Raw genomic sequence first — 25,607 nt, 5'->3', positions numbered from 1 at the left:
TAGTGGCATGACCACTCAACACCACAAAATCAAGGTTCCGAGACCAACGGTTAACACACGGAAATACTAGAAACTGAATTAAGACTTGAATTCATCAATCCTATAAGTCTACGGATTAGTAACACGTGATCCTAATAGATAGATGAGAAGGCCTAGTACTTAATCCCCGTAGAAAAGAAGAGGTTGATTCAGATCAGAAGGGCATAAGGTAAAGGAGTAAAAAGAGCCTTACGTTCCCTTCCACAATCAATTCCCTTATATAACTAAAGAATTTTTAGACTCAACTTTGACAAGTTTGGCTTGGTAATCCTACAGGCAGCCAGCCTCTGATACCAAAGCTGTCAGGACCCCGATCCTAAGTCACACCGATCTAGCATGTAACACATCATATCACTTTGCGGCCTCACGCACGGTATTCCCACGGGTGTCACCTTACCTGGCCCGGGACCGTTTGCACTTTTTGGCTCACGTATATGATAGTGTCGCTAGCATCGATATGAGAAAGAACCCAGGCCGACATGACTAGTCGTAAAACCAAAGTGGCACTAACTTACAGGTCCAGGCATACATGACCCAGCAACGAACGTGTCGGTCATCAGCGAGTCAATCCGGGCTGTAGCAGCTGGGCTAACAGGACTCCGGAGAATCCGGGATGTAGCAGGCTAACAGGACTCTGGTAGACACCGCGTGACATTTCCCCGAAGGGACAGACACATGAACAAAGAAGGACACATGCCGGCCAGCCTATGTGTTCCAGAGCAGTAGCAAGCTACCATGGCTCAGTGGAAGCACTAGGAGACATTTCCCGGTAAGAAAGGCTACCAAGGATAAACAACTAGGTTGTCGGATCCCACACATACCAAGCATTTCAAGTCATACATACAATATGCTCGATATGTGCAAATACAACATGGCATCACAACAAAACTCTACAACTCAAAGTATTTATTCATTAGGCTCTGAAGAGCAAGATATTACAAACATGTGTCTGATGACCCAGCATTCAAGTCATACAACCAACAAGCACAAGCGGAAGCTTAACTTGTCTGAGTGCAGACAACTACAAATGAAAAGGCTGAGAAGCCTGACTATCTACAAGACCCTGCCGAGGGCACAAGATCGTAGCTGAGATAACAAGCTAAACGTCGAAGTCCATGCGGAACTACTAGCGAGACTGAAGACTCTCTGCAAAAACATAAATTAAGCAAACGTGAGTACAAATGTACCCAGCAACACTTACATCAGAACTAACTACCCATGCATCAGTATCAACAAAGGGGGTGGTGGAGTTTAACTGCAGCAAGCCAGCTTAGACTCAGTGGCTATCCTAAACTACGACTGCAAGTAACTCTTTTGAGGTGGCGCACACGAGTCCACATATTCACCATGTCAATACACCACTATGGATCCGCTCCCGTCTCCCTACGAGAACGCCATCCATAGCACTCACACTTATCTTGCGCATTTTAGAGTATCCACTTTCACTTGTCTATGAATTGTACAGGCAACCGACATGTCCTTTACCATGGACGCGGCTATTCGAATAGATGATGTTAACCCTGCAGGGGTGTACTTCTTCACATCGCCACTTACCGCCATGTACACGTCATGTATGTCGGCAACCTTCAAGCGGAAGCCTGGCGAGGGTGTCGGCAATGACCTGACTAACCACACAAGTCCCTAGTCCAGGTTTATCGCCTATTCAGGTTCCATCCGCAGGGAGTTCGGCCGAGGTTTCCACATACGGCCCCGAACGATGTGTGCAGGGTTCCCGAGGCACCAAACGGGCGTCTCGGTACACCGTGACACGTGCCTACCGCATCTCAGCCCACCCCTCGGGTCAGTGCTGCACACGTCCTAATGCAGTAAAAGAGAGCAGGAGCGAGAGGGTGGGATTGTATTGGAATGAACAAGGGGTTTTTTCTTGCCTGGCACTTCTGAAGATAGTATAGTTCTTCATCGGTGTCATCGATCTCAACGTCGGAACCACGTCTACTGAGAGGGGACAAATTCCAGCAACAGAGAAGAAACACAATCAATGTGATGCAACAATATGATGCATGAATGTGACATGGCAATATTCTGTGATTTGAGCTAATGCAACTAGCAACGATTTAAATGGAGTTGGTTTGAACACTAGGTTCAAATTCAAACTCCATATGGGACATTTAAAATGCCATTTATTCAAATTGTCATAAACAGTGGCTGTAAGTTGTTCAAACATGCATGAAAATGCCATAAACAGATTCTTTGGATTTTTCTGATAATTTTTCGTATATAAATTATTTCATTTGGAGTTACGGTTGAATTTCTATGAGTTTTAGAAGTTTCAACTATTTTCTGGAATTTCCTGGATTATTTTGAATCCAAAAAATCCTTTACTGCGTCAGCATGACGTCGGCGTGACGTCAGCAAGTCAACAGGGCCGCTCCAGGTCAAACCTGACCTTTAGGGCCCACTGGTCAGTGACAGAGAGGCTAATCCCGTGTTGACTCGCGCTTTGACCCGCCGCGGGGACACTGTCAGTGTCCGAGGGCGGTTTAGCTGGCGGGGATTAGCGCTAATGACCATGCCACGTCGGCTCTCGCCGCAGTTCCACTGGCGACGACCAAAACCAACGACGGAGACGTCGCGGGAAGGCGCTACAGGGGACGGTTTCAGACGCGGTTTGCGGCTACAGGTAGTTGGGGGTGCGGCGCATCCAGAGGTGGCGTCGGCTGGAGCTGGGGTGGCCGGAGCTCGCCGGAAACAAGCTCGCGGCGGCGGCCGGAGTTCGGCCATCGACAGAGTCAATGCTATGGTGATGCTAAGGCGGCTCCACAGGGCGTCCGGGCTCGTGCAACTCGGTGGAGAGGAATAAGACGTTGGCGCGGACCTCGCGGACGGGTAAGGGAGCACGGAAACGGCGGTGAGCGCGCGGACGGCGAGCGGCGGCTGCGCTCAGGTGGGTGCGCGCGAGAGGGACACAGGAGGGGATGAGCACGGGGGGAGGGGTGAGAGGGCCCCAGGGGTGCGTGGCATCTCCAGCCAGCTCGAGGCAGTCGGCGGCAAGCAGGAGGAGGTGTGGCGCCTCCCGCGCGTGTGCGCTGTCCCGCCTCTGCCTACTCGCAGAGGTTAGGGATGACTGGCACCAGGCTAGGTAGGCTGGGCCAGCATAGGTGAGGCCCAGGTGGGTTTCTCTCTCTCTTTCTAATTCTATTTCTGTTTACTATTTTTATTCCTCTGTTTTGATTTAGTTTCTAAACCAAATCATTTTTGTAGCTTCTGAAAATTATTATGTGGCCTTATACAAAATATTCAGAGCCACTCACAAGTTATCAGAATTATTGGAGTTATAAAAGTATTTATAGGAATTTATATCTCCAATTCAAATAAGTATTGATTTAATTCAAAGACCCAAAATAAATATTTCTGTGATTCCAAAAATATTGGTTTGAATTTTACCTGTTACCAATATTTTCACAGAGTAACAGGAACATTTCCTTGGACTCATTTGATGAGAATTAAATGTTGATTATTTTTGAACTGGTTTCTGAGGGTTTCAACAAACCTCAATTCAACTTTCAGAAATTGTAGACATGATGCATGAGTGCAGATGCAAATATTTCACTCAGGTATTCTAGGGCTGTGACAACATAACAAACATTTACTAGTTCACAACAAAAGACAAAGTTGTGAGAAGGTTTACAAATCAGGAAAAATCAAGCAAGGCTTCTCTGAGCAAAGGGCCTCCCTAGGTAGGCTTTAATTTCTTGGAGTTCACTCTGGTTTTTCTTGTTGCCACCACACAGGGTTAGGTTCTCTCATTCCAGAATAACCAATTATAATTGTGTTCTCAATTGGAATGCTGAACTGAACCATGTAGTGTACTGACCATCTGAGCTTTTTGTGCAGTTCCACTAAATTTAAGCACCACTCTTTGCAAAAATAAGCAGACCACAATGCCTCATGTCCTAAAAACCTCTGCGCAGCCGTGCCAGCTAGTCCTCTATGCATCCTTGAATTGGGAGAAAGTGCATTCCCGACTAGGATGCAGTTGTTTTCGCTCGTCCCTGCACTACAATCAGGAAGTAAAATGTACAAATCAGCTTGTTTTAGATTGCGTTGGTCATTCTACCTAGTTACTACCAATGTAGGAATACCTGGAATATGGGAGGTTAGAAAACGACAGCTAGGAATAGCCATCTCATTTTGTGCAGTTCTACTAAAACCGAGGCGTGTACTTTTGATTGCACAAATAGAAACGAGTGAGCTGGTGAGGGAGAGGATGATTTGAATTATCCATCCTCTTCTATGGTGGTGGCTAGGTCCTATTTATAGTGGCCTTGGTCCTCTTCCCAAATGTAGGTGGGAAGGAATCCCACAACAGCCAAATTTGAAGGGAGACAACTAGTACATGCTATCCTGACAAAAGTAGTCTTCAACTGCAAAAGCCTATGGTCGTGATGCCATGGTGGGCTCGGCGATGACCTCCGTCCTGCCGTCCTGGCGGTCTTGGTCTTGTTGCATGGGAATGGAAACCCTTAGCTGATTCCTCAGGACTCCGCACCTGCGCTTGCCTCCTTAGCACCAAAGAGGAAACTGGTACACTGCGCCCGCTGGTGCCCGTCTGGCCTTGGTCGTCATGGCTCACGTCGGCCTCGCGAGGTGAGGTTTGCATAGAAATCTCCGCTCCTCGGGAGCCAGCCTGGAGAGACTACTCCTCGTGGAGGTCTTGGTGTCGTCCGCCTCGCGAGGCCTGGCCCTTCGCGAGGGTCTTGAGCTGTCGATGTTGAAGCTCGGCCGTACCAGTCCATCCATGGAGCCACGCCATGGGCTGCAGGCAGGCAAGTCTGGGTACCCCCGTTCCCAGAACGCCGACAGTAGCCCCCGGGCCCAAGGCGCGCTCGGACTTGGCTTCGAGGCGAAGCCAAAGGGCAAGTGCAGAGCGCCGCGGGCCCTAACTGCCTGCGGTCTCGGTCGACGCATGGCGATTGATGGGACGTGGGCGTCTCCACTTCTTCACGCCGAGTCGATAATCGTTCTTGGCTGACAAAAAGGCTGGTGCCTGCTGCGGAGCCTTCATTGCCCTTCCTTCGTCTTGCTCCAGATCCCCTTCTCCTTCTGCTCGGAAAAACCTCCAGATCTGCCGATTCTCCCTGAGCTCGCCCCCAATGGCCCCCGACAAGGCGAAGTCTTTTGCCACGGCCGTGAGCCCAGCCTCTTGGTTTGAGCCAGCGTTGAGCGCATCCACCATCACTGAAGAGAAGCACCTTGCCGCCTTGGTTCCGCAGACCACGCGCAACGGTAGTGAGGGGGGAGAGACAACGCTCTGGGTCGGCTCCGCCAAGCCGGAAGCCTTGGGTGACACCGTTTACCCCTTCTTCCTGCACAGCGTCCTTGCCAGGTTGGTTCTCCCTTTCTCCAATTTCTTCTACGCCGTCCTCCGCCACTACGGGCTCCACACCCTCCATCTTCATCCCAACTCCATCCTCCTCCCATCAGTCTTCGCCTTTTACTACAAGGCATTTGTGGGGGTGATGCCCTCTGTTGCGCTGTTCTGCCAGTTCTTCTACCTCTGGATCAATGGCAGCCAGTGCTCGGGGTGCGCCTGCTTCATCGTGGCCAATGGCAGCAACGCGATCTCACGAACCGGGAAGAAGGTGGAGGACTTCCGAAACAAGTGGATCTTCCTGGACGCCAAGCGCACCCACGCCCGGCTGGAGCTGTTGACCACGCCGCCAACGTCCCTAGAAGGATGGGCTCATGAGAAGCACACCGATCTTCGAGCGGAGCTGCTGCTGGAGAAGATGACGGCTGACCTGAAGGCGGAGAAGCTGACGGGGGCCATGGTTGTCAAGGAGTTCCTGACGCAGCACCTGGCTCTGCTCTAGGCGCACTCGCGTCCCCTGTGGAGATTCAAGGGCGCAGAAGACAACCTCTGGCTGAGCCCAACAACTTGTCCGACGAGGAACTGAGCAAGGTCGTATGCACCTTGCTCGGGAAGGATCAGGGTTGCCCCCGGACACCCATCTTCCGTTGTACCGCCGCGCCGACGATAGACAAGGTTGCTTCTTTGTGGACCTTTCATGGGTGGAGCCCTTCGTGGACTCGCGCAGCCGTTACCCTTCGTGGGTTGAAGTCTCCATCAACATGGACGTACGATAGCACCACCTATCGGAACCACGCCAAAAAACTCCGCGTCTCCATTGTGTTTGCACTTTCCAATTCCCATTCCTTTACATTCTTGCACTTGCATTATTTACTCTTTCCGTTGCCCATACTCTTGCTATGCTTGTGTAAAATGTATTGTGTGCTTATTCACATGTGCTAAACTCAACCTTAACTTGAAGAATCTTAAAACTGCCAATTTTACTTGTTAAGGGTCTAATCACCCCCTCTCTCTAGACCCCTCTTCTCGATCTTTCACGAACCCGCACCAAGAATAGGCCCACTGCGCTTGCACCAGCCGAGGCGGCATCTGAGCCTGCGAAGGTCGTGCCAGCGCCTGTCGAGCGCCCTCCTCGAGAGGCCACTGGTGAGCCGCCTGACGAACCTTTTGAAGAACAAGTCGTGGCTCCTACAACAACGCGCCTCATGGAAAACCCCATTTACTTCATTAGCATGGTGCTATGATATGTGTGTGAGCAGTATCCCATGCAGAAGAAGCTTCTCTTCTCGCTCCTCATCGCTTCCAAGAAGCTGCGCCACTACTTCCAGGGCCACCCCGTCAAGGTGGTCACGTTTTATCCACTGGAGCAGGTCCTACGCAGCCCCAACACCACTGGTCGCATCGCCAAATGGAACATCGAGCTGCAACCCTTCGATCTGGAATTCCTCACCACAAGGATGATCAAGGGCACCGCCCTAGAAGACTTCACAATGGAATGGACGGGTCTGCACCGGGAGGAGCCTCGCGAGGAAGAGTCCCTCCTGCCCGGGAAGGACACCCTCAGTGGCTGGACCCGTGCACTTCGAAGACACATTCTCCCGACAGGGTGTGGGGGTTGGCGTCATGCTCACCTCATCAAGAAGAGACAAGCTATACTATGCCGTACAACTCTACTTCAAGCATGACAACAAGGTCTCCTACAACATCACTGTGTACGAGGGCCTCATCACCGGGCTTAAGGCCGCCATCGCTCTTGGTGTCAAGCGCACCCTCGTCAAGGGAGACTCGCAGATCCTCATCAATTTCTCCACAAGAGCTACAAGCCGAAGGACAAGAGCATGGCCGCTTACCTTGAGGAGGTGCGCAGGCTCAAGAAGCGCTTCCTCAGCATGAAACTCCAGCATGTCCCTCACAGCTACAACAAGGAAGCAGATGACATCGCCAAGCAGGCATCCCATCACGAGCCCCAAAGCCCTGTCGTCTTCGAGGAGAGGCTCCTGAGGCCATCAGTGGCTCCACCTGCCGTCGGCACCATGGCATCCCGTGAAGAACTCGCGCCCTCACCCTCCTCGGGAGCACCAGACTGCGGCCCACCTTCAGGCGCTCACCTACTGTTAGCGTTGGAACCACAAGTTGAAAGCTAGGTCGCGAGGCTCAGAGCTTACCTTGAAAGCGGCACCCTCCCGGAGGATGACATAGAAGCAGAGTGGTTGGCCCGCCGGGCTGAGCCTTACTATCTAAGGGATGGCGATCTCTACCGCAAACGCCCCAATGGAGAGGCACTACGATGCATCTCGGTGGAGCAAGGGTGCGAGCTGCTCGCCGATATACATGGTGGAGACTGTAGCCATCGCTACTCATCGCGCACTCTCGCCGGCAAGGTATTACGTAGTCGTTTCTACTGGCCCACAGTGCTTCAAGACACCACTGAGTTGATCCTGCCCTACGAGGTCTGCCAGTTCCATGCCAAGCAGATCCACCAGCCGACGGAAGGGCTCTAGACCATTCCCCTCTCGTGGCCCTTCATGGTCCGGGGACTAGACATCCTAGGCCCCTTTCCTCATGCAGTTGGTGGCTATCGCTACCTCTACGTCACCATGGACAAGTTCACCAAGTGGGCGGAAGTGGAGCATGGCTGGTCCATCCTGGCAAGATCAGTTGTCAAGTTCATCAAGCGCCTAGTGTGTCGCTTTGGCGTCCCCGACCGCATCAACACCGACAACGGCTCACAATTCACCAGTGGCCTCTTCAAGTCCTATTGTGCTAGCATTGGCACGCTAATCTGCTATGCCTCTGTTGGTCACCCACGAAGCAACGGCCAGGGCGAGCATGCTAACGCTAAGGTCCTCAAGACAAGAAGCTTCAAGAAAAAGCTCACAACATGCGGCAAAGGCTGGCTCGATCAGCTCCAGTCCGTGCTATGGTCAATCCGCACAACAGCGACCAAGCCTACCAGTGAAACACCTTTGTTCCTCGTCTACGGGGCAGAAGCAGTCCTCCCTACTGAGCTCAAGCGTGGGTCCTGGCCTTTGACGAGGTCCGTCAGGATGGCCTGCGGGAAGTTGATTTGCTCCTCCTCAAGGAAGCATGCTGCTCAGGCCACCATCCATGTAGCCCGGTATCAGCAGGCGTTGCGTCGATCTCATCCTATGAAGGATCCTCTCCAGGGAAGTACTCCACAAGCTCTCACCCATGTGGGAAGGCTCGTTCAGGGTTGTGCACATTTCCCGGCCTGGCCCAGCATAGCTGGAGACAGAGGAAGGTGTCCCGGTGCCGAACCCATGGAACATCCAACGCCTCCGCAAGTTCTACCCGTGACCTCACGGGCACGAAAAAAGTGGAGTTGTACACGCTCCGGGAGCCTCTCTTTTTGCGTCGCCACAAGGCCGCGAGAGCTCTTGCCCACGACCCAGTGGGGCCCGATGCTCAGACATGGTAGACTGATTACTTGAGGGCGTCGCCTGGCCACTACATCCTTGACCTGCTCCGTGCGCATCACAGCAACATTATCTTTTTGATTGTCTAATGAAACCCCTTCATGGAGCAGTAAAATTTCATTTCCTAAGTATTATGTGTGTTCGAAGAAATTTACTTCAGGTATTGTGTGCGCTCGCGATTTCCCTCCTATGTATCACATGAGCGGGGGCTAGACACGATGTGTGCGCTTGGGTCAGTCCTAGCAGGGCCGCTAAACCCAAGTGATTGAGCTCTAGCTCGCGGGCCTGCTCCCGCACACGTCACCTCACCAAGATCCTTGGTACTCAGTCTCCTTGTGTGACACCCACGAGCGAACTGGCGAGCGTGTGCCGCTACACTACTTGCAAAACTTGCTGGCATATGGCTGTCACAGATAGAGGGCACATGAGGCCTCATGAGTGCTGCCCCGCAGGCAGCCCACGGTGCATCGCCCTCTGAAGAAGCCTCACGAGCACCACCTCGTGAGGCAGCCTGTAGCGCCCGTCTCCGCCAAGTGTCAGCTGGACGACTCAAGGGTGAGCGCCTCGCGAGGCGCATCCCGCTGGCTGAGTTGGCGCCACCCTTATGTGAGGAACAGGCGTTCATTAGTGAGGTGCGTATCCTCCGCCTAGAGATCCTCCTCGAGCACGTCAAGGGCCGCCCTGGCGCTCTGATACGTCTCCAACGTATCTAAAAAATTTGATTGTTCCATGCTATTATAGTATCGATATTGGATGTTTTCTATGCAATTATATATCATTTTTTGGGACTAACCTATTAACCTAGTGCCCAACGCCAGTTGCAGTTTTTTGCTTGTCATTTGCTTTTCAGAAAATCAGTACCAAACGGAGTCCAAATGCGACGAAACTTTTTGACAATTTTTTTATGGACTAGAAGGGGCCCTAGAAGGTTCGGGAGAAGACCTGACGAGCCATGAGGGAGCGACAAGCTCGGGAGGTGCGTCCCCAGGCTTGTGGGCCCCTCGTGGCACTTCTTGACCTAATTGCACCTCTATAAATTCCTGTAACACCCCCAGTATCATGCTATAGTAATCTCATGCCTGCTGATGCCATGTCATCATAATGAAGTTACTAATCCTCACTTTGTTTCAAACAAAACTCAAATTCAAATTCAAAATGCAACTCAAATATTTATTTCTTCAAGCAGTAAAACAAAAATGTTCACATTGTCCTATAAATTCCCCTGACCATTGTCATGTTGGAACCAACCTCTTTTGGATTCCCAAATGCCCTTGGAAATTTATTTAGTGGTCTGCCAACATTTAAAATTGGCCTTTTCAATTTCTAAAAATGGTTAAACAACTTCTTTTGGCCTCAAACTTTTTGTGACTCCTAGAAATAATGTGCTTGAGTTGTGTGCCAAGTTTCTTGTTCACCAAAATTCATTTGCTACTTAATCTAAATGCAAAACAGAGGAGAAATAAAAAAAATAGAAGAGGAAAAGGAAAAATGAGTAGTGCTGCGGTGCACTTATGGCCTGCTGACAATAGGCGGCCCAGCCCACACCGGCTCCTTCCTTATCCTGTTCATCAGAGGCGGGGTGGACGCCTGCACGCTGTCCATGGCACCGCTGGGTACGCGTCGGCCATCCGGCGATCCCTTGCGGCGGATAAGGCCACCCCGTGGCCTCCCTCGAACCCTAGCGCCCACTTTCCCATTCCCCTCGCCCTTTCGCTCAGTCTCTCTCTGCCGCTCCCCCTCACCCGAGCGCCGTCGCCGCCATGCACTGGTCGAACCCGCGACCACCGTCAGCGTCTCGCCTTGCCGCCGGGTCCTTCAGCTCCACCGTCGACGCTACTCCCTCTCCGACCACGAGCTCGAGCTCGGCGGCACCACATCGACCGGATCGACGCCGCCTTCCCCGTTCGGTCGCCACCGTCTTCCTCAACTCCAGCCACCTCTACTGCTACTAGTCCACTCGCCGGCCTCCTTGCACTGCCCGGTGAGCCATCGCTTCTTTCCCCTCTATTCCTGCGCTTAGTTCGTAGCCGTAGCTTCCTTCCCCGTCGTGCCCGAACCCGCGTCCGTTTGAGCTCGTCGCCGGCAGCCTTCGGGTGACCAAGTGGTCATGCGCCGGTGTCCGTTGAGCTCGCACGCACGCGTAGGTCACCCCTACCCCAATTAGTCGAGCTGTTCCGCGCTGCCTCGCCGTTTTCGCTGTCGCCCGAACTCCGCCGCCGGCCTCTCGTGTCTCTGCTGCTATGTGCTGCCGCTGAGCTGCTGCTTGGTCTGCAACTGCGGTCGCTGCCGCTTGCCTGCGTTGCCTACTGCCGCTGCCGCTGCCCCGCGACGCCCCTGCCGTCGCCGCCCCCTGTTGCTTGCCCCCGCACCGCAAGCGCCAGCCACGGCCTCGCTCACCCCGGCTGGCGCCTGCCGCTCCTGCGCCACCCGCAGGCACCCTTGCGCGCCCCTGGCCGCCCCTACCCGCGCCCTCGATCGCCCCTGCCTGCCGCTGGCTGCTGCTGTTGCAGATGGCCATGGCCATGTCCATGGCCGTGAGCCGTGTGTGGTGTACGCTGTGTGCGTGCATGCTCTGTGTGTGTGGAGCGTGCAGTGTGTGCGTGGCTCCGGCCTCGCCCGCCTTCGGCCAGCCTCGCCGCGCCTGCGCCACGCCGCTGCGCTGCCCCTGCTTCTCCATTGCCGTTGTTGCTCGCTGCCTAATGCCGCTGCTCTGCCTGTACTGCTGCAGATACAGTAACTGAAAGTTACTGTAGCGCTAGCTAGCTTTTCTAATTCTACGATGACTAACCCTCTAGACAGCCCCTAAACTCTGGCAAAACAATTGTTAACAGGACTAAAAAAATATAGGAAGGTAGTACACTTCACAAGGTTCAAAACATTCCATTTGATCAAATTCAAAAGGTGTAGGATTAAATGCAATGAAAATAACAAAAGTCTATGTTCTGTTCGAAGAAAAGTCGGAAAACAGAATTATTGTGGAACTTTAGGGCAGAAATTAAACAAGTTGCAGGGATCTAGCAGAGATGCAACTGATGCCATCTTGTAGATCACATGAAAGTGATCAGTATTGGTAAAAGGCATTAAGCCATAGGATGAACAGAACAATAGTTATAGCCTTTTGAAAACAACCAAGTGATGTTTGAAACTGAGGATTTCTCAGACTTAGCCAATTTTCAGGAAATTCCAAATAACTATTTAAAACTTTGAAAAATCATAGAAATTAAACGGTAACTCGGATGAATATGTTTTCTACATGAAAGTTGCTAAGAAAAATCAAACGAATCCAAATACGCGGTTCGTTCATCTGTCACATGCCGTTAGCATGCTGAACATGGAACATTCCCCCTTCGGTCATCTGTCTGACACAGGTCCGGAACCCGGAAAACAATCCCGGTTGAATTCCCCCTTCACCTTTATCGAGTAGCCATATTTTAGGTCACACCCGGCACATCGTAATGCCATGTTATGCTTTGTGATGCTTTGTTCACTTTATATTTATTGTTTCTTCCCCCTCTTCTCTCCGGTAGACCTCGAGACCGATGCCGCCCCTGTGATCGACTACGTCGACGATGACACTTCTTCCTTTTTAGCAGAGCTTCCAGGCAAGGCCCCCCTTTGATCATCCTGATATCGCCCATTCCATTCTCTCATGCTTGCATTAGATTTTGCTATTGTTATTGTTTGCTCCTATTCTGATGCATAGCCTGCTTTTGTAACCTGCTTATTTTCACCTTACCTGCTTATCCTAAACTGCTTAGTATAGGTTGGTTAGTGATCCATCAGTGACCCCACCTTGTCCTTGTTGCCCCTGCTTCATCATCGATGACTCGATCAGCGTGATCGACGACCAGAACCCGACACCTCACATCACATCACGCCCCCTTTTGTTCCTCGACTCTTCAGAGTTACCATCGAGTGCCGATGGTGGAACCTCATACATCACTCCTGATGAGATCTCTATAGTGTAGCTGTTCGGTCATGGTCATCGAGGGTGATTTCCTTCTTAACCACTTCCGGTACGACTCTGTCGTGCAACCCCTCAAGTGTGAACCTCGAGGCTGGATCCTCTTACGTTCACCTTGATGATTACATCGAGTGGAATTCACCGGGGGTGATTCCTCGGGTTTTCCCCTTGATGTTTGGACACACAGGTACTTGGACTTTACAACTGTTACTTGGAAAGGCAGGTCGACCCTGAGGGGTACCCACGAGTGATGTGGAGACAGGTTGACCTGGAAGGTGCCTGCGAGATAATTACGAGGCATGGCCAGGCATTCCTAGCCCTTGCCGCAAGTCCTCGAGACGGGGCAACGGGGTCACATCTTTCGTGAGTCTCTACTTGTTACCGCGTGTTCCTAATCCACTACGATTTGGATATTTGATCCGAGGGGCCTCTGACCTGATAGCACTAACCATCACGTGGGCATAGTATGGGCGTTCTGCGTCGTATGCATCAGCCGAAGCTTAATACACATCAGCGACTGAGCGGCGCGTGCCGGGTTGGACTGGTAAGCTCCTGCCTTTTTTAAGGAGGCAGCTAGGTCTGCTCACCGGCCTCGTTCGCAACGTGTAGGAGTTCCCGGGGCGATGGCCCATGACCCCTGGGGGCATAGGTTTAGTCCGGCGTGTTGACCTCTCTATTAAGCGTAGGTCGGGTTGCGGCGTATTGGCCGAGGCCGGGCATGACCCAGGAAAGTGTGTCTGGCCGGAGTTAATCGAGCGTGGTGGGTAAGTTGGTGCACCCCTGCAGGGAAGAAAACATCTATCGATAGCCTGTCCTACGGTAACGGACACTTGGAGTTGTATCCCGATCGATACAACTAGAACTGGATACTTGAGGTGATAACTGGATAGTATGGCTCTGGGATTGCTTTCTCGCAGGGAGTCGAGAAAGGATCTCTGGCCGAGGTTGATAACACTACTACTACTTTACTTTATGCTACTATTATCTCTTCTGATGCTGCAAGATGCTTGGAACTACTTGAAGATGCTAGTCTTCGATAGGCTAGGCTTTCCCCTTGTCTTCTGGCATTCTGCAGTCCAGTCCACAGATACAACCCTTTTCATTGATACCGATGCATATGTAGTGTAGATCCTTGCTTGCGAGTACTTTGGATGAGTACTCACGGTTGCTTTGCTCCCCCTTTTCCCCCTTTCTTCTTCTTTCCCGTTGATGCAACCAGATGTCGGAGCCTAGGAGCCAGATGCCACCGCCGATGCCTACTACTACGTGGAGACCGCCGACGACCAGGAGTAGTTAGGAGGCTCCAGGCAGGAGGCCTTGCCTTTTTGATCGTACATGCTTTTGTGCTAGCCTTCTTAAGGCAAACTTGTCTAACTTATGTCTGTACTCAGATATTGTTGCTTCCGCTGACTCTTGTGTATTCGAGCTTATGTTTTCGAGCCCTCGAGGCCCCTGGCTTGTAATATAAAGCTTGTATTAATTTAATTTTTGTCTAGAGTTGTGTTGTGATATCTTCTCGTGAGTCCTTGATCTTGATCGTACACATTTGCATGTATGATTAGTGTACGATTGAATCGAGGGCATCAGAAGTTGGTATCAGAGCCGACTGCCTGTAGGTAGCCCCCTTTCCAACTCCTTGGCCGAAGTCGAGTCTAGTCACTACAAAAACTTTTACTAACGTGGTTGTGTGTCTTACGGGCCCTCGTCGCCATTGGGTGGTATTAGGATCTTTTTATTCCTCGTCTATACTCTGGGACTCTGATCTCTCATCTATTCGGGTTAGACATTTTACTAACTCTGACATTAGGTTCTCGTACCCACTTCCTCCCAGAGAGCCCCGACATTACCGATGATCCCTTCCTTCGCCAGAAGATTCTGTGGATACTCCTCGATGTTTCCCGAGACCCTATGCCCATTGCTTTGCAGATCCTTACCACCGATAAGTCCCCATGGATAACATCCTTGCCGTTTGTACCTTCATCCCCAGTTGCTTTTGTTGTTACAAGTTACCCCTAACACTCTCCATTGTTCCGAGAATCCTTTGTGCCTTATGCTTTGCAGCTTCTTTTCGCACTATGGATAATTCGCTTACCCGGGGTCCATTCCTCTTCAGTTGTTCGCGTGCTTTCCTAAATACTTTGAAATGCTATCTGATCTCCCAAAAATCCTCCGCATCCTTTTACTTTTGATTCACCTTGCCTGCTTGTATTATGGTTAATTCCATATGTCTAGCGATATTTATTAAAATCCTTTGTGATTGTCATTCTGTTCCTATGAATTCAACGTATGTGCGACTACTCACAATCATCTATTGATCCATTGGAATTTTCTTTTCGGCTCAGACATCATTCCGGTTATGAGCTGGGTCTTACCCAATCGAGATTCGATCGGTGTGCCTCTAAGTCTGTTCAACCTATCCATCTTCGACCGAAGCATCCGATTCTGATACACCGATCTAGAAATCAAATCTCCTTGTATTTAAGCATTGCATTATTCAGATGTTTCCATAAACCGATGCCCTTGCATTTCTTCTTCTTCTGGTTGAATACTGATACTCACATCAACTCAGTCGTGAATCGCCAGATCCATTGTTTGATTGTATCCAACAGTGTCCATCGCATTCAAAAACCTCGAGAGTTCTTCCCCTGATACATGATGCCCTTGGCAAATTGCGTCCTCTCTTTACTTTCGAGTTTGTGTTATTTACTCCTGAAGAGTATAGGTTCCTAAGTTGTTCTGATTGGTTGAACCTATGTTTTTCCTAATCCGTGTGAACTCGTAAGTTATGCAAGTCATACTCTTCTGGTGCTTCACCAGATAAATCTTTCGCACTACAAATTCATCGAAAGCGAGAAGTAAATGAAATGATATGCATTGAAGAAATGGGAGTCGACCTTGAACTTTGTGTTCATGCCCATGTACACGATGTATATCTTATCATAGAAGCTTCTCTTAAAATTAATTATCCCCTTGGTACAAGATCATCTTATATCTAGGATTTGATCCTTTGCAACCATGGTTCTGACCATGATTGTTTCCCTTTGATTCCATTTCTCAGACAAGTTAAAGCACTTGTCTTCCGTAGATAAATGCATCTTTGCAACCTCTATTTTGATCTTCCATCGAGTATTACCCTTCGGTATCTCGAGAATAACAAAGAACCGTGTTGCTTCCTACGAGTCTTCATCTGGTATTGCTTCTCACCGGTTTCAGTTTTCCCTGGGTTTTGAGTTGATAGTCACTCGAGAACGCCGATAAGTGAATCGATTCCACACTCCGATTCTGTAACTCTAAGTAATTTTTGTTGCTTACGAGTTTAATAATCCTTCAAGTCATTCCTAGCCTGATCGGCTATATCATTATCGTGCTATATTTTAACTGTGCTACCTGGTCCTTCTTCCCGGAGCACAATTTTTGATGATGAGCTAAGCCTACGTCGATCTTCCTCGTCATATCATTTCACCTTGAACAGCAAGTTCGATTTTGAGTTTGTGTCGTACCCGTGGTTCCAATAACCTTCCGCTTCATCATTCCTTTGACTTGATGTAATCTCTAATCGATTATATCTTCATGAAATCTCTCGATGAAAGTGTCGTGATCATCATCAACATTCCGAGCTCTTCCAGGTTATGCATCTAATTCATGATGAGAAATACCATCCTTGCCCCCTCGAGGAATTGTTTCTGAGCCCCTCGGCCACCTCCTCATCTTTTCCTTGCTGAAATTGTACGACTTATTTTATAAGTTGTTTCCGATGGATCCTTTGTGTTCCTAAGGTCCGACCTTTACCTGATGACCATGTCAATGCTTTCCTGAAGCATGAATGTGGTACTCAAACATCAACAAGAACATTCGAAGCATAATGCTAAATGTTTCTTGATCAATTATCCAAACACCATTGTATGGGTAACATCACGAGTTTTGTCGCCCCTTTCCGTAAATGATTATCTACTTGTGGTCCTATCATGATTATCCTGCTCTACTTGCTCTTGGGAAGGAGATACACCTAATACCCGTGTATACCCATTTTCATTTCCATTGTTCTGTTTAAATCTGATAAACACTTTTTCCTTTCCATTGTTTTGATTAACCTTTCTTGTGATTTATATGAGCTAAGCAGTAATAATCCCCTGCTTACGTAAACACCTCGGTGTACAACCCTGTCAAGTATAATCTTGTGACTATTGTTGATGACATTCCAGTAACCATCGATGGACGAGAACTTAGCCTATTGGTCCGCCTCGTTAAACTAGCAGGAAAACTGTTCTCTATGTCCCTCGCCCTTGGTGCCAATGTTGTTGCCAACATAACTGACAGGCTACCCTCAGACATGCCTTGTTACCCTGACCATGCAAGATGTCAGCGCCCTTCTTTCTCTTAACCCACATGGTGGGCCCACAACCCACAGTTCCATAGGATCAGAACCTGACTCTCCTGTACACCCCTGTTTCTAAAGTTATTCCTCACGCTTGGCTTCATATGAAAATCCGGAGCCACCTTCCGAGAGGCGATCTATTCTGGTAACAGACGTAATACTTATTCCCATTCCTCTGAACCCCTTTCACCCCTTGTTTCAGGCAACAACCGATTGTCTACCCGAATGAAGCTTCTTATTGCATCTCACCTTGCTCTCGATGACTTTCTTGAATTAAAACTCGAGAGATGTCTCTATGCCACGTTCACTGAGATAGTCCCCACGTACCTATCTTGTGTTGAGCTCCATCCTTCCCGAGTCTTTCCCCCTTACACCACCATCTTAAATTTCGGGATGAGATTTCTTGTAGTGGAGGAGATTTGTAACACCCCCAGTATCATGCTACAGTAATCTCATGCCTGCTGATGCCATGTCATCATAATGAACTTACTAATCCTCACTTTGTTTCAAACCAAACTCAAATTCAAATTCAAAATGCAAGTCAAATATTTATTTCTTCAGGCAGTAAAACAAAAATGTTCACATTGTCCTATAAATTCCCCTGACCATTGTCATGTTGGAACCAACCTCTTTTGGATTCCCAAATGCCCTTGGAAATTTATTTAGTGGTCTTCCAACATTTAAAATTGGCCTTTTCAATTTCTAAAAATGGTTAAACAACTCTTTTTGGCCTCAAACTTTTTGTGACTCCTAGAAATAATGTGCTTGAGTTGTGTGCCAAGTTTCTTGTTTACCAAAATTCATTTGCTACTTAATCTAAATGCAAAACAGAGGAGAAATAAATAAATAAATAGAAGAGGAAAAGGAAAAATGAGCAGTGTTGTGGTGCACTTATGGCCTGCTGACAATAGGCGGCCCAACCCACACCGGCTCCTTCCTTTTCCTATTCATCATAGGCAGGGTGGATGCCTGCACGCCGTCCATGGCGCCGCTGGGCATACGTCGGCCATCCGGCGATCCCTCGCGGCGGATAAGGCCACCCCGCGGCCTCCCTCGAACCCTAGCGCCCACTTTCTCATTCCCCTTGCCATTTCGCTCACTCTCTCTCTCTCTGCTGCTCCCCCTCACACGAGCGCCGCCGCCGCCGTGCACTGGTCGAACCCGCGGCCACCGTCACCATCTCGCCTTGCCGCCGGGTCCTTCAGCTCCACCATCAACGCTACTCCCTCTCCGACCACGAATTCGAGCTCGGCGCCACCACATCGACCGGATCGACGCCGCCTTCCCCGTTCGGTCGCCACCCTCTTCCTCAACTCCAGCCACCTCTGCTACTACTAATCCACTCGCCAGCCGCCTTGCGCCGCCCGGTCAGCCATCGCTTCTTTCCCCTCTATTCCCGCGCTTAGTTCATAGCCGTAGCTTCCTTCCCCGTCGTGCCCGAGCCCGTGTCCGTTTGAGCTCGTCGCCGGCAGCCTTCGGGTGACCAAGTGGTCATGCGCCGGTGTCCGTTGAGCTCGCACGCACGCGTAGGTCACCCCTACCCCAATTAGTCGAGCTGTTGCGCGCTGCCTCGCCATTTTTGCTGTCGCCCGAACTCCGCCGCCGGCCTCTCGTGTCTCTGCTGCTATGTGCTGCCGCTGAGCTGCTGCTTGCTCTGCTGCTGCAGTCGCTGCCGCTTGCCTGCGTTGCCTACTCCCGCTGCCGCAGCCCCGCGCCGCCCCTGCCGTCGCCGCCCCCAATTGCTTGCGCCTGCACCGCAAGCCCCAGCCGCGGCCCCGCTCACCCCGGCTGGCGCCCGCCGCTCCTGCGCCGCCCGCAGGCACCCTTGCGCGCCCCTGGCCGCCCCTACCCGCGCCCTCGCTCGCCCCTGCCTGCCGCCGGCTGCTGCTGTTGTAGATGGCCATGGCCATGTCCATGGCCGTGAGCCGTGTGTGGTGTACGCTCTGTGTGTGCGTGCTCTGTGTGTGTGTGGAGCGTGCAGTGGGTGCGTGGCTCCGGCCTCGCCCGCCTTCGGCCAGCCTCGCCGCGCCTGCGCCACGCTGCTGCGCTGCCCCTGCTTCCCCATTGCCGCTGCTGCTCGCTGCCTAATGCCGCTGCTCTGCCTGTACTGCTGCAGCTACAGTAACTGAAAGTTACTGTAGCGCTAGCTAGCTTTTCTAATTCTACGATGACTAACCCTCTAGACAGCCCCTAAACTCCGGCAAAACAATTGTTAACAGGACTAAAAAAATATGGGAAGGTAGTACACTTGACAAGGTTCAAAACGTTCCATTTGATCAAATTCAAAAGGTGTAAGGATTAAATGCAATGAAAATGACAAAAGTCTACGTTCCATTTGACTTTAGTGCAGAAATTAAACAAGTTACAGGGATCTAGCAGAGATGCAATTGATGCCATCTTGTAGATCACATGAAAGTGATCAGTATTGGTAAAAGGCATTGAGCCATAGGATGAACAAAACAATACTTATAGCCTTTTGAAAACAGCCAAGTGATGTTTGAAACTGAGGATTTCTCAGACATAGCCAATTTTCAGGAAATTCCAAATAACTGTTTAAAACTTTGAAAAATCATAGTAATTAAACAGTAACTCGGATGAATATGTTTTCTACATGAAAGTTGCTAAGAAAAATCCAACGAATCCGAATACGCGGTCCGTTCATCTGTCACATGCCCGTAGCATGCTGAACATGGAGCATTCCCCCTCCGGTCATCTGTCTGACACAGGTCCGGAACAAGGAAAACAATCCTGGTTGAATTCCCCCTTCACCTTTATCGAGTAGCCATACTTTAGGTCACACCCGGCACATCGTATTGCCATGTTATGCTTTGTGATGCTTTGTTTGCTTTATGTTTATTGTTTCCTCCCCCTCTTCTCTCCGGTAGACCCCGAGACCGATGTCGCCCCTGTGATCGACTACGTCGACGATGATACTTCTTCCTTTTCAGCAGAGCTTCCAGGCAAGCCCCCCCCCTTTGATCATCCCGATATCGCCCATTCCATTCTCTCATGCTTGCATTAGATTTTTCTACTGTTATTGTTTTCTCCTATTTTGATGCATAGCCTGCTTTTGTAACCTGCTTATTGTCACCTTACCTGCTTATCCTAAACTGCTTAGTATAGGTTGGTTAGCGATCCATCATTGACCCCACCTTGTCCTTGTTGCCCCTGCTTCATCATCGACGACTCGATCAGCGTGATCGACGACCAGAGCCCGACACCTCACATCACATCACACCCCCTTTTGTTGGTCGACTCTACAGAGGTACCATCGAGTGCCGAGGGTGGAACCTCATACATCACTCCTGATGAGATCTCTGTAGTGTAGCTATTCGGTCGTGGTCATCGAGGTTGATTTCCTCCTTAACCACTTCCGGTACGACTCTGTCCTGCAACCCCTCAAGTGTGAACCTCGAGGGTGGATCCTCTTACGTTCACCTTGATGATTACATCGAGTGGAATTCACCGGGGGTGATTCCTCGGGTTTTCCCCTTGATGTTTGGAGACATGGATACTTGGACTTTACAACTATTACTTGGAAAGGCGAGTCGACCCTGAGGGGTACCCGCGAGTGATGTGGAGACGGGTTGACCTGGAAGGTGCCCGCGAGATAATTACGAGGCGTGGCCGGGCATTCCTAGCCCTTGCCGCAAGTCCTCGAGACGGGGCAACGGGGTCACATCTTTCGTGAGTCTCTACTTGTTACCGCGCGTTCCTAATCCACTACGATTTGAATATTTGATCCGAGGGGCCTCTGTCCTGAGAGCACTAACCATCACGTGGGCATAGTATTGGCGTTCTGCGTCGTATGCATCAGCTGAAGCTTAATAGATGTCAGCGACTGAGTGGCGTGCGCCGGGTTGGACTGGTAAGCTCCTGCCTTTTTTAAGGAGGTAGCTAGGTCTGCTCACCGGCCGCGTTCGCAACGTGCAGGAGTTCCCGGGGCGATGGCCCATGACCCCTGGGAGCATAGGTTTCGTCTGGCGTGCTGACCTCTCTATTAAGCCTAGGTCGAGTTGCGGCATATTGTTTGGCCGAGGCCGGGCATGACCCAGGAAAGTGTGTCCAGCCGGAGTTAATCGAGCGGGGTGGGTAAGTTTTTGCACCCCTACAGGGAAGAAAACATCTATCGATAGCCTGTCCTACGGTGACGGACACTTGGAGTTGTATCCCGATCGATACAACTAGAACTGGATACTTGAGGTGATAACTGGATAGTATGGCTCTGGGATTGCTTTCTCGCAGGGAGTCGAGAAAGGATCTCTGGCCGAGGTTGATAACACTACTACTACTTTACTTTATGCTACTCTTATCTCTTCTGATGCTGCAAGATGCTTGGAACTACTTGAAGATGCTAGTCTTCGATAGGCTAGGCTTTCCCCTTGTCTTCTGGCATTCTGCAGTCCAGTCCACAGATACAACCCTTTTCATTGACATCGATGCATATGTAGTGTAGATCCTTGCTTACGAGTACTTTGGATGAGTACTCACGGTTGCTTTGCTCCCCCTTTTCCCCCTTTCTTCTTCTTTCCGGTTGATGCAACCAGATGTCGGAGCCCAGGAGCCAGATGCCACCGCCGATGCCTACTACTACATGGAGACCGCCGACGACCAGGAGTAGTTAGGAGGCTCCCAGGCAGGAGGCCTTGCCTTTTCGATCGTAGATGCTTTTGTGCTAGCCTTGTTAAGGCAAACTTGTCTAACTTATGTCTGTACTCAGATATTGTTGCTTCCGCTGACTCTTGTGTATTCGAGCTTATGTATTCGAGCCTCGATGCCCCTGGCTTGTAATATAAAGCTTGTATTATTTTAATTTGTGTCTAGAGTTGTGTTGTGATATCTTCCCGTGAGTCCTTGATCTTGATCGTACACATTTGCGTGTATGATTAGTGTACGATTGAATCGAGGGCGTCACAATTCCCAAATGTTCCCAATACATCAGAGAGCCACCCCAAATACTTTTTCCGCCGCCGCAAGTTTCTCTTCTTCCGGGATCGCATCTGAAGGCCTTTTCCAGTACTCTGCCGGAAGGGTAATCTATCAAGGAGGGCCTCTACATCAAACTTGCTGACCTTCCGATGATGTGTGAGTTGTTTACAACAGACCTACGGGTCCATAGCTAGTAGCTTGATGGCTTCTTCTCTCTCTCTTTGATCTTCAATACAATATTCTCCTTGGTGTTCGTGGAGATCTATTCGATGTAATCTTCTTTTGCGGTGTGTTCATTGGGATCCGATGAATTGTGGGTTTATGATCAAATTATTCATGAATATTATTTGAGTCTTTTACAAATTGAGATTTTGACTAGTCTAGTTTTCAACTTGATGGAGGGTCGGGGACCGGACGTGAATGACACAATACATAGTGCGTCCTAGACACGGTGATTTGATAGTGCGACCTGGAGTCGGTGACACATTATTGATCAAGTTTTATTTTTACTTTAAATTTAAATTAAAATAGTTGTTCGTGCGTATTCAATTTAATAACGGTTGCTACAACAAAATCACTCCACTATATATATAACCAGGAGCCATGGTGCTTGCTTTACTAGGGTTCCTCTCTTTCACTCTCTCATGCTCTCCAAATCTAAACGGGACATAGGTGGCCACACTCTCTCTGCTCACCGCTGGTCACAAATCCGGCTGGACCACCTCGGCCAGGGCAGGGTGTAGGTGCATCGTTCACGCGGTCTTCAGCGGCAAGGGAGGAGACCAACACCTGCCCGCGCGTCCCGATCGGCGGCCGTGCTGTTCTCTCAGAGACGGCACCAGCTCGGGAGGGCCTCTTTCGGCGTTCTCGGAACGGGGGTACCCAGACTTGCCTGCCTGCGGCCCACAGTGTGGCTCCATCGATGGCCCGGTATGGCCCAGCTTCAACATTGACAGCTCAAGACCCATGCGAGGGGCCAAGCCTCGCGATGCAGACGACACCAAGACCTCGACGAGGAGCAGTCTCTCCAGGCTGGCTCCCGAGGAGCGGAGATTTCTATGCAAGCCTCACCTTGCGAGGCCCAGATGACGTGAGCCATGACGACTAAGGCCAGGTGGGCGCCAACGGGCGCAGTGTACCAGTTTCCTCTTAGGTGATAAGGAGGCAAGCGCAGGCGCGGAGTCCCGAGGAATCGGCCAAAGGTTACCATTCCCGTGCAACAAGACCAAGACCGCTAGGACAGCAAGATGGAGGTCATCACCGAGCCCACCACGGCGTCACGACCAGTGGCTTTTGCAGGCGAAGACTACTTTTGTCAGGATAGCATGTACTAGTTGTCTCCCTTCAAATTTGGCCGTTGTGGGATCCCTTCCCGCCTACATTTGGGAAGAGGACCAAGACCACTATAAATAGGACCTAACCACCACCATAGAAGAGGACGGATCATTCAGATCATCCTCTCCCTCACCAGCTCACTCGAGCCCAAGAACACCTCTCCTCCTGAGGTTGTTCTCCCACTGTACCAGTTCATCAACAGCCCCTCGAGGCCAATCCACCACAAAGCAGGAGTAGGGTTTTACACCGCAAGGTGGCCCGAACCTGGGAAACTACCGTGTCTCTTTTCCATTCAGATCGTCGAGCTAGGCTGTGAGATTAGCAAGTAGGCAGACTGAGGAGGACAAGTTCTTCGCATGCACCCCAGAGTTCAAACCTCTCAAGGGTCTGCGGAACTCGAAATCCGACATTTTGCGCGCCAGGTAGGGGTGCGTTGGAGCCTCTCTTCCGCCGGTCGACCCGCCACCGCTTCCATGGCTGACGCTTGTCGAGCTCGTGCTGAGCGCCGGGCCACTCTTGTCGCCCGCGTCGCTCAGACAGTGTCGGCGGGTGATGGCTGTCCTCACCGTCCCTTGTCTCCAGTGTCGAATGCCGCTACCGGCCCAGCGGGGCACGAGCAGCAAGCTTCGTCGCTGCACCCCTCTGTGCGGCGTGATGGGTGCACCGCCACCCCGTCGCTGACTCCGGCTACTTCATCGTCCCATGCTCGTCGCGGTCCGGCGGATGCGTAGGCTGCGTTGCTCATGGCGCGCGAGTTCTTGCGCTCTCGCCCCATCGACGACCTCTACGAAGACTGGCTGGACCGCATTGCCGAGCTTGTCAGTGCCGCCGGGGGCTCTCCTGCACCGTCTCTATCACTGCCTCGCCCACCACCTTCTACGGGTGACATAGCCCACGGAGCACCTCCTCCACCTCCCCATCAAGACGTCGCCCTTGGACCAAGGCGTGAGGCCCTGCAGCGCGACCCGTCGCGCAGGACGCCGACGCGTGAAGAAGAAAGCTGCCAGGTGTTCCAGCGGTCGCAAGAAGATGCTCGTGCACTCCCAGCACCGCCACGTCAAGACCGCGCGCCACCTATGGCGGTGGTGCGTGAGCGCCAGGTGTCGGTGTCAAAACCGGCGGATCTCGGGTAGGGGGTCCCGAACTGTGCGTCTAAGGTCGATGATAACAGGAGATGGGGGACACGATGTTTATCTAGGTTCGAGCCCTCTCTATGGAGGTAATACCCTATTTCCTGCTTGATTGATCTTGATGAATATGAGTATTACAAGAGTTGATCTACCGCGAGATCGTAAGGGCTAAAACCCTAGAAGTCTAGCCTGTATGATTATGATTATGAGTTTGGACTAAGCCCTCTGGTTTATATAGACACCGGAGGGGACTAGGGTTATACAAAGTCGATTACAGAGAAAGGAATCTTCATATCCGGACACCAAGCATGCCTTTCATGCCAAGGAGAGTCCCATCCGGACATGGGAGAGAGTCTTCGGTCTTATATCTTCATAGCTGATACGTCTCCAACGTATCTATAATTTATGAAGTATTCATCATGTTATATTATCTATCTTGGATGTTTAATGGGCTTTATTATACACTTTTATATGATTTTTGGGACTAACCTATTGACCTAGAGCCCAGTGCCAGTTTCTGTTTTCTCCTTGTTTTAGAGTATCGCAGAAAAGGAAAACCAAACGGAGTCCAATTGACGTGCAACTTGACGGAGATCATTTTTGGACCAGAAGAAGCCCACGGAGTACCGGAAGTAGGCCAGAAGAGTCCCGGGCTGCCCACGAGGGTGGGGGGCATGCCCACCCCCCTGGGGCGCGCCCCCCTGCCTCGTGGACAGCCCGGAAACCCCCTGACGTGATATCAACGCCAACACCTCTCATACGTACCCAAACTTCCAGAAAGAAACCTAGATCGGGAGTTCCGCCACCGCAAGCCTCTGTAGCCATGAGAAATCAATCTAGGTCCGCTCCGGCACCCTGCCGGAGGGGGCCATCATCACCGGTGGCCATGGAGGAGTATCCCGGAGAGGCCATCATCGCCATGAAGGCCAAGGATCAGAGGGAGAACCTTTCCCCATCTAGGGGGGAGGCCATGGAGGAGGAAGCACAAGGGGGAGAACCTCTCCTCCTCTCTCTTGGTTGCACTGGAGTGCCACCGGGAGGGGAATCATCGCCGCGGTGATCGTCT

At 50.9% G+C, this 25,607-nt stretch overlaps 1 protein-coding gene across 1 annotated transcript; it reads left to right on the top strand.

The window, feature by feature from the left end:
• Positions 1-7,209: 7,209 nt before the first annotated feature.
• Positions 7,210-7,872, top strand: LOC109752389 (uncharacterized). The gene is made up of 2 exons (XM_020311282.1): positions 7,210-7,407; positions 7,516-7,872. The coding sequence occupies exons 1-2, from the start codon at positions 7,210-7,212 to the stop codon at positions 7,870-7,872; spliced, it is 555 nt and encodes a 184-aa protein (XP_020166871.1).
• Positions 7,873-25,607: the final 17,735 nt, after the last annotated feature.

Source organism: Aegilops tauschii, chromosome 3 (assembly GCF_002575655.3).
Source record: "Aegilops tauschii subsp. strangulata cultivar AL8/78 chromosome 3, Aet v6.0, whole genome shotgun sequence".
NCBI classification, from domain to species: Eukaryota; Viridiplantae; Streptophyta; class Magnoliopsida; order Poales; family Poaceae; genus Aegilops; species Aegilops tauschii.
The sequence above is the reverse complement of the archived record's forward strand: the minus strand, read 5'-3'. Positions and strand labels throughout refer to the sequence as shown.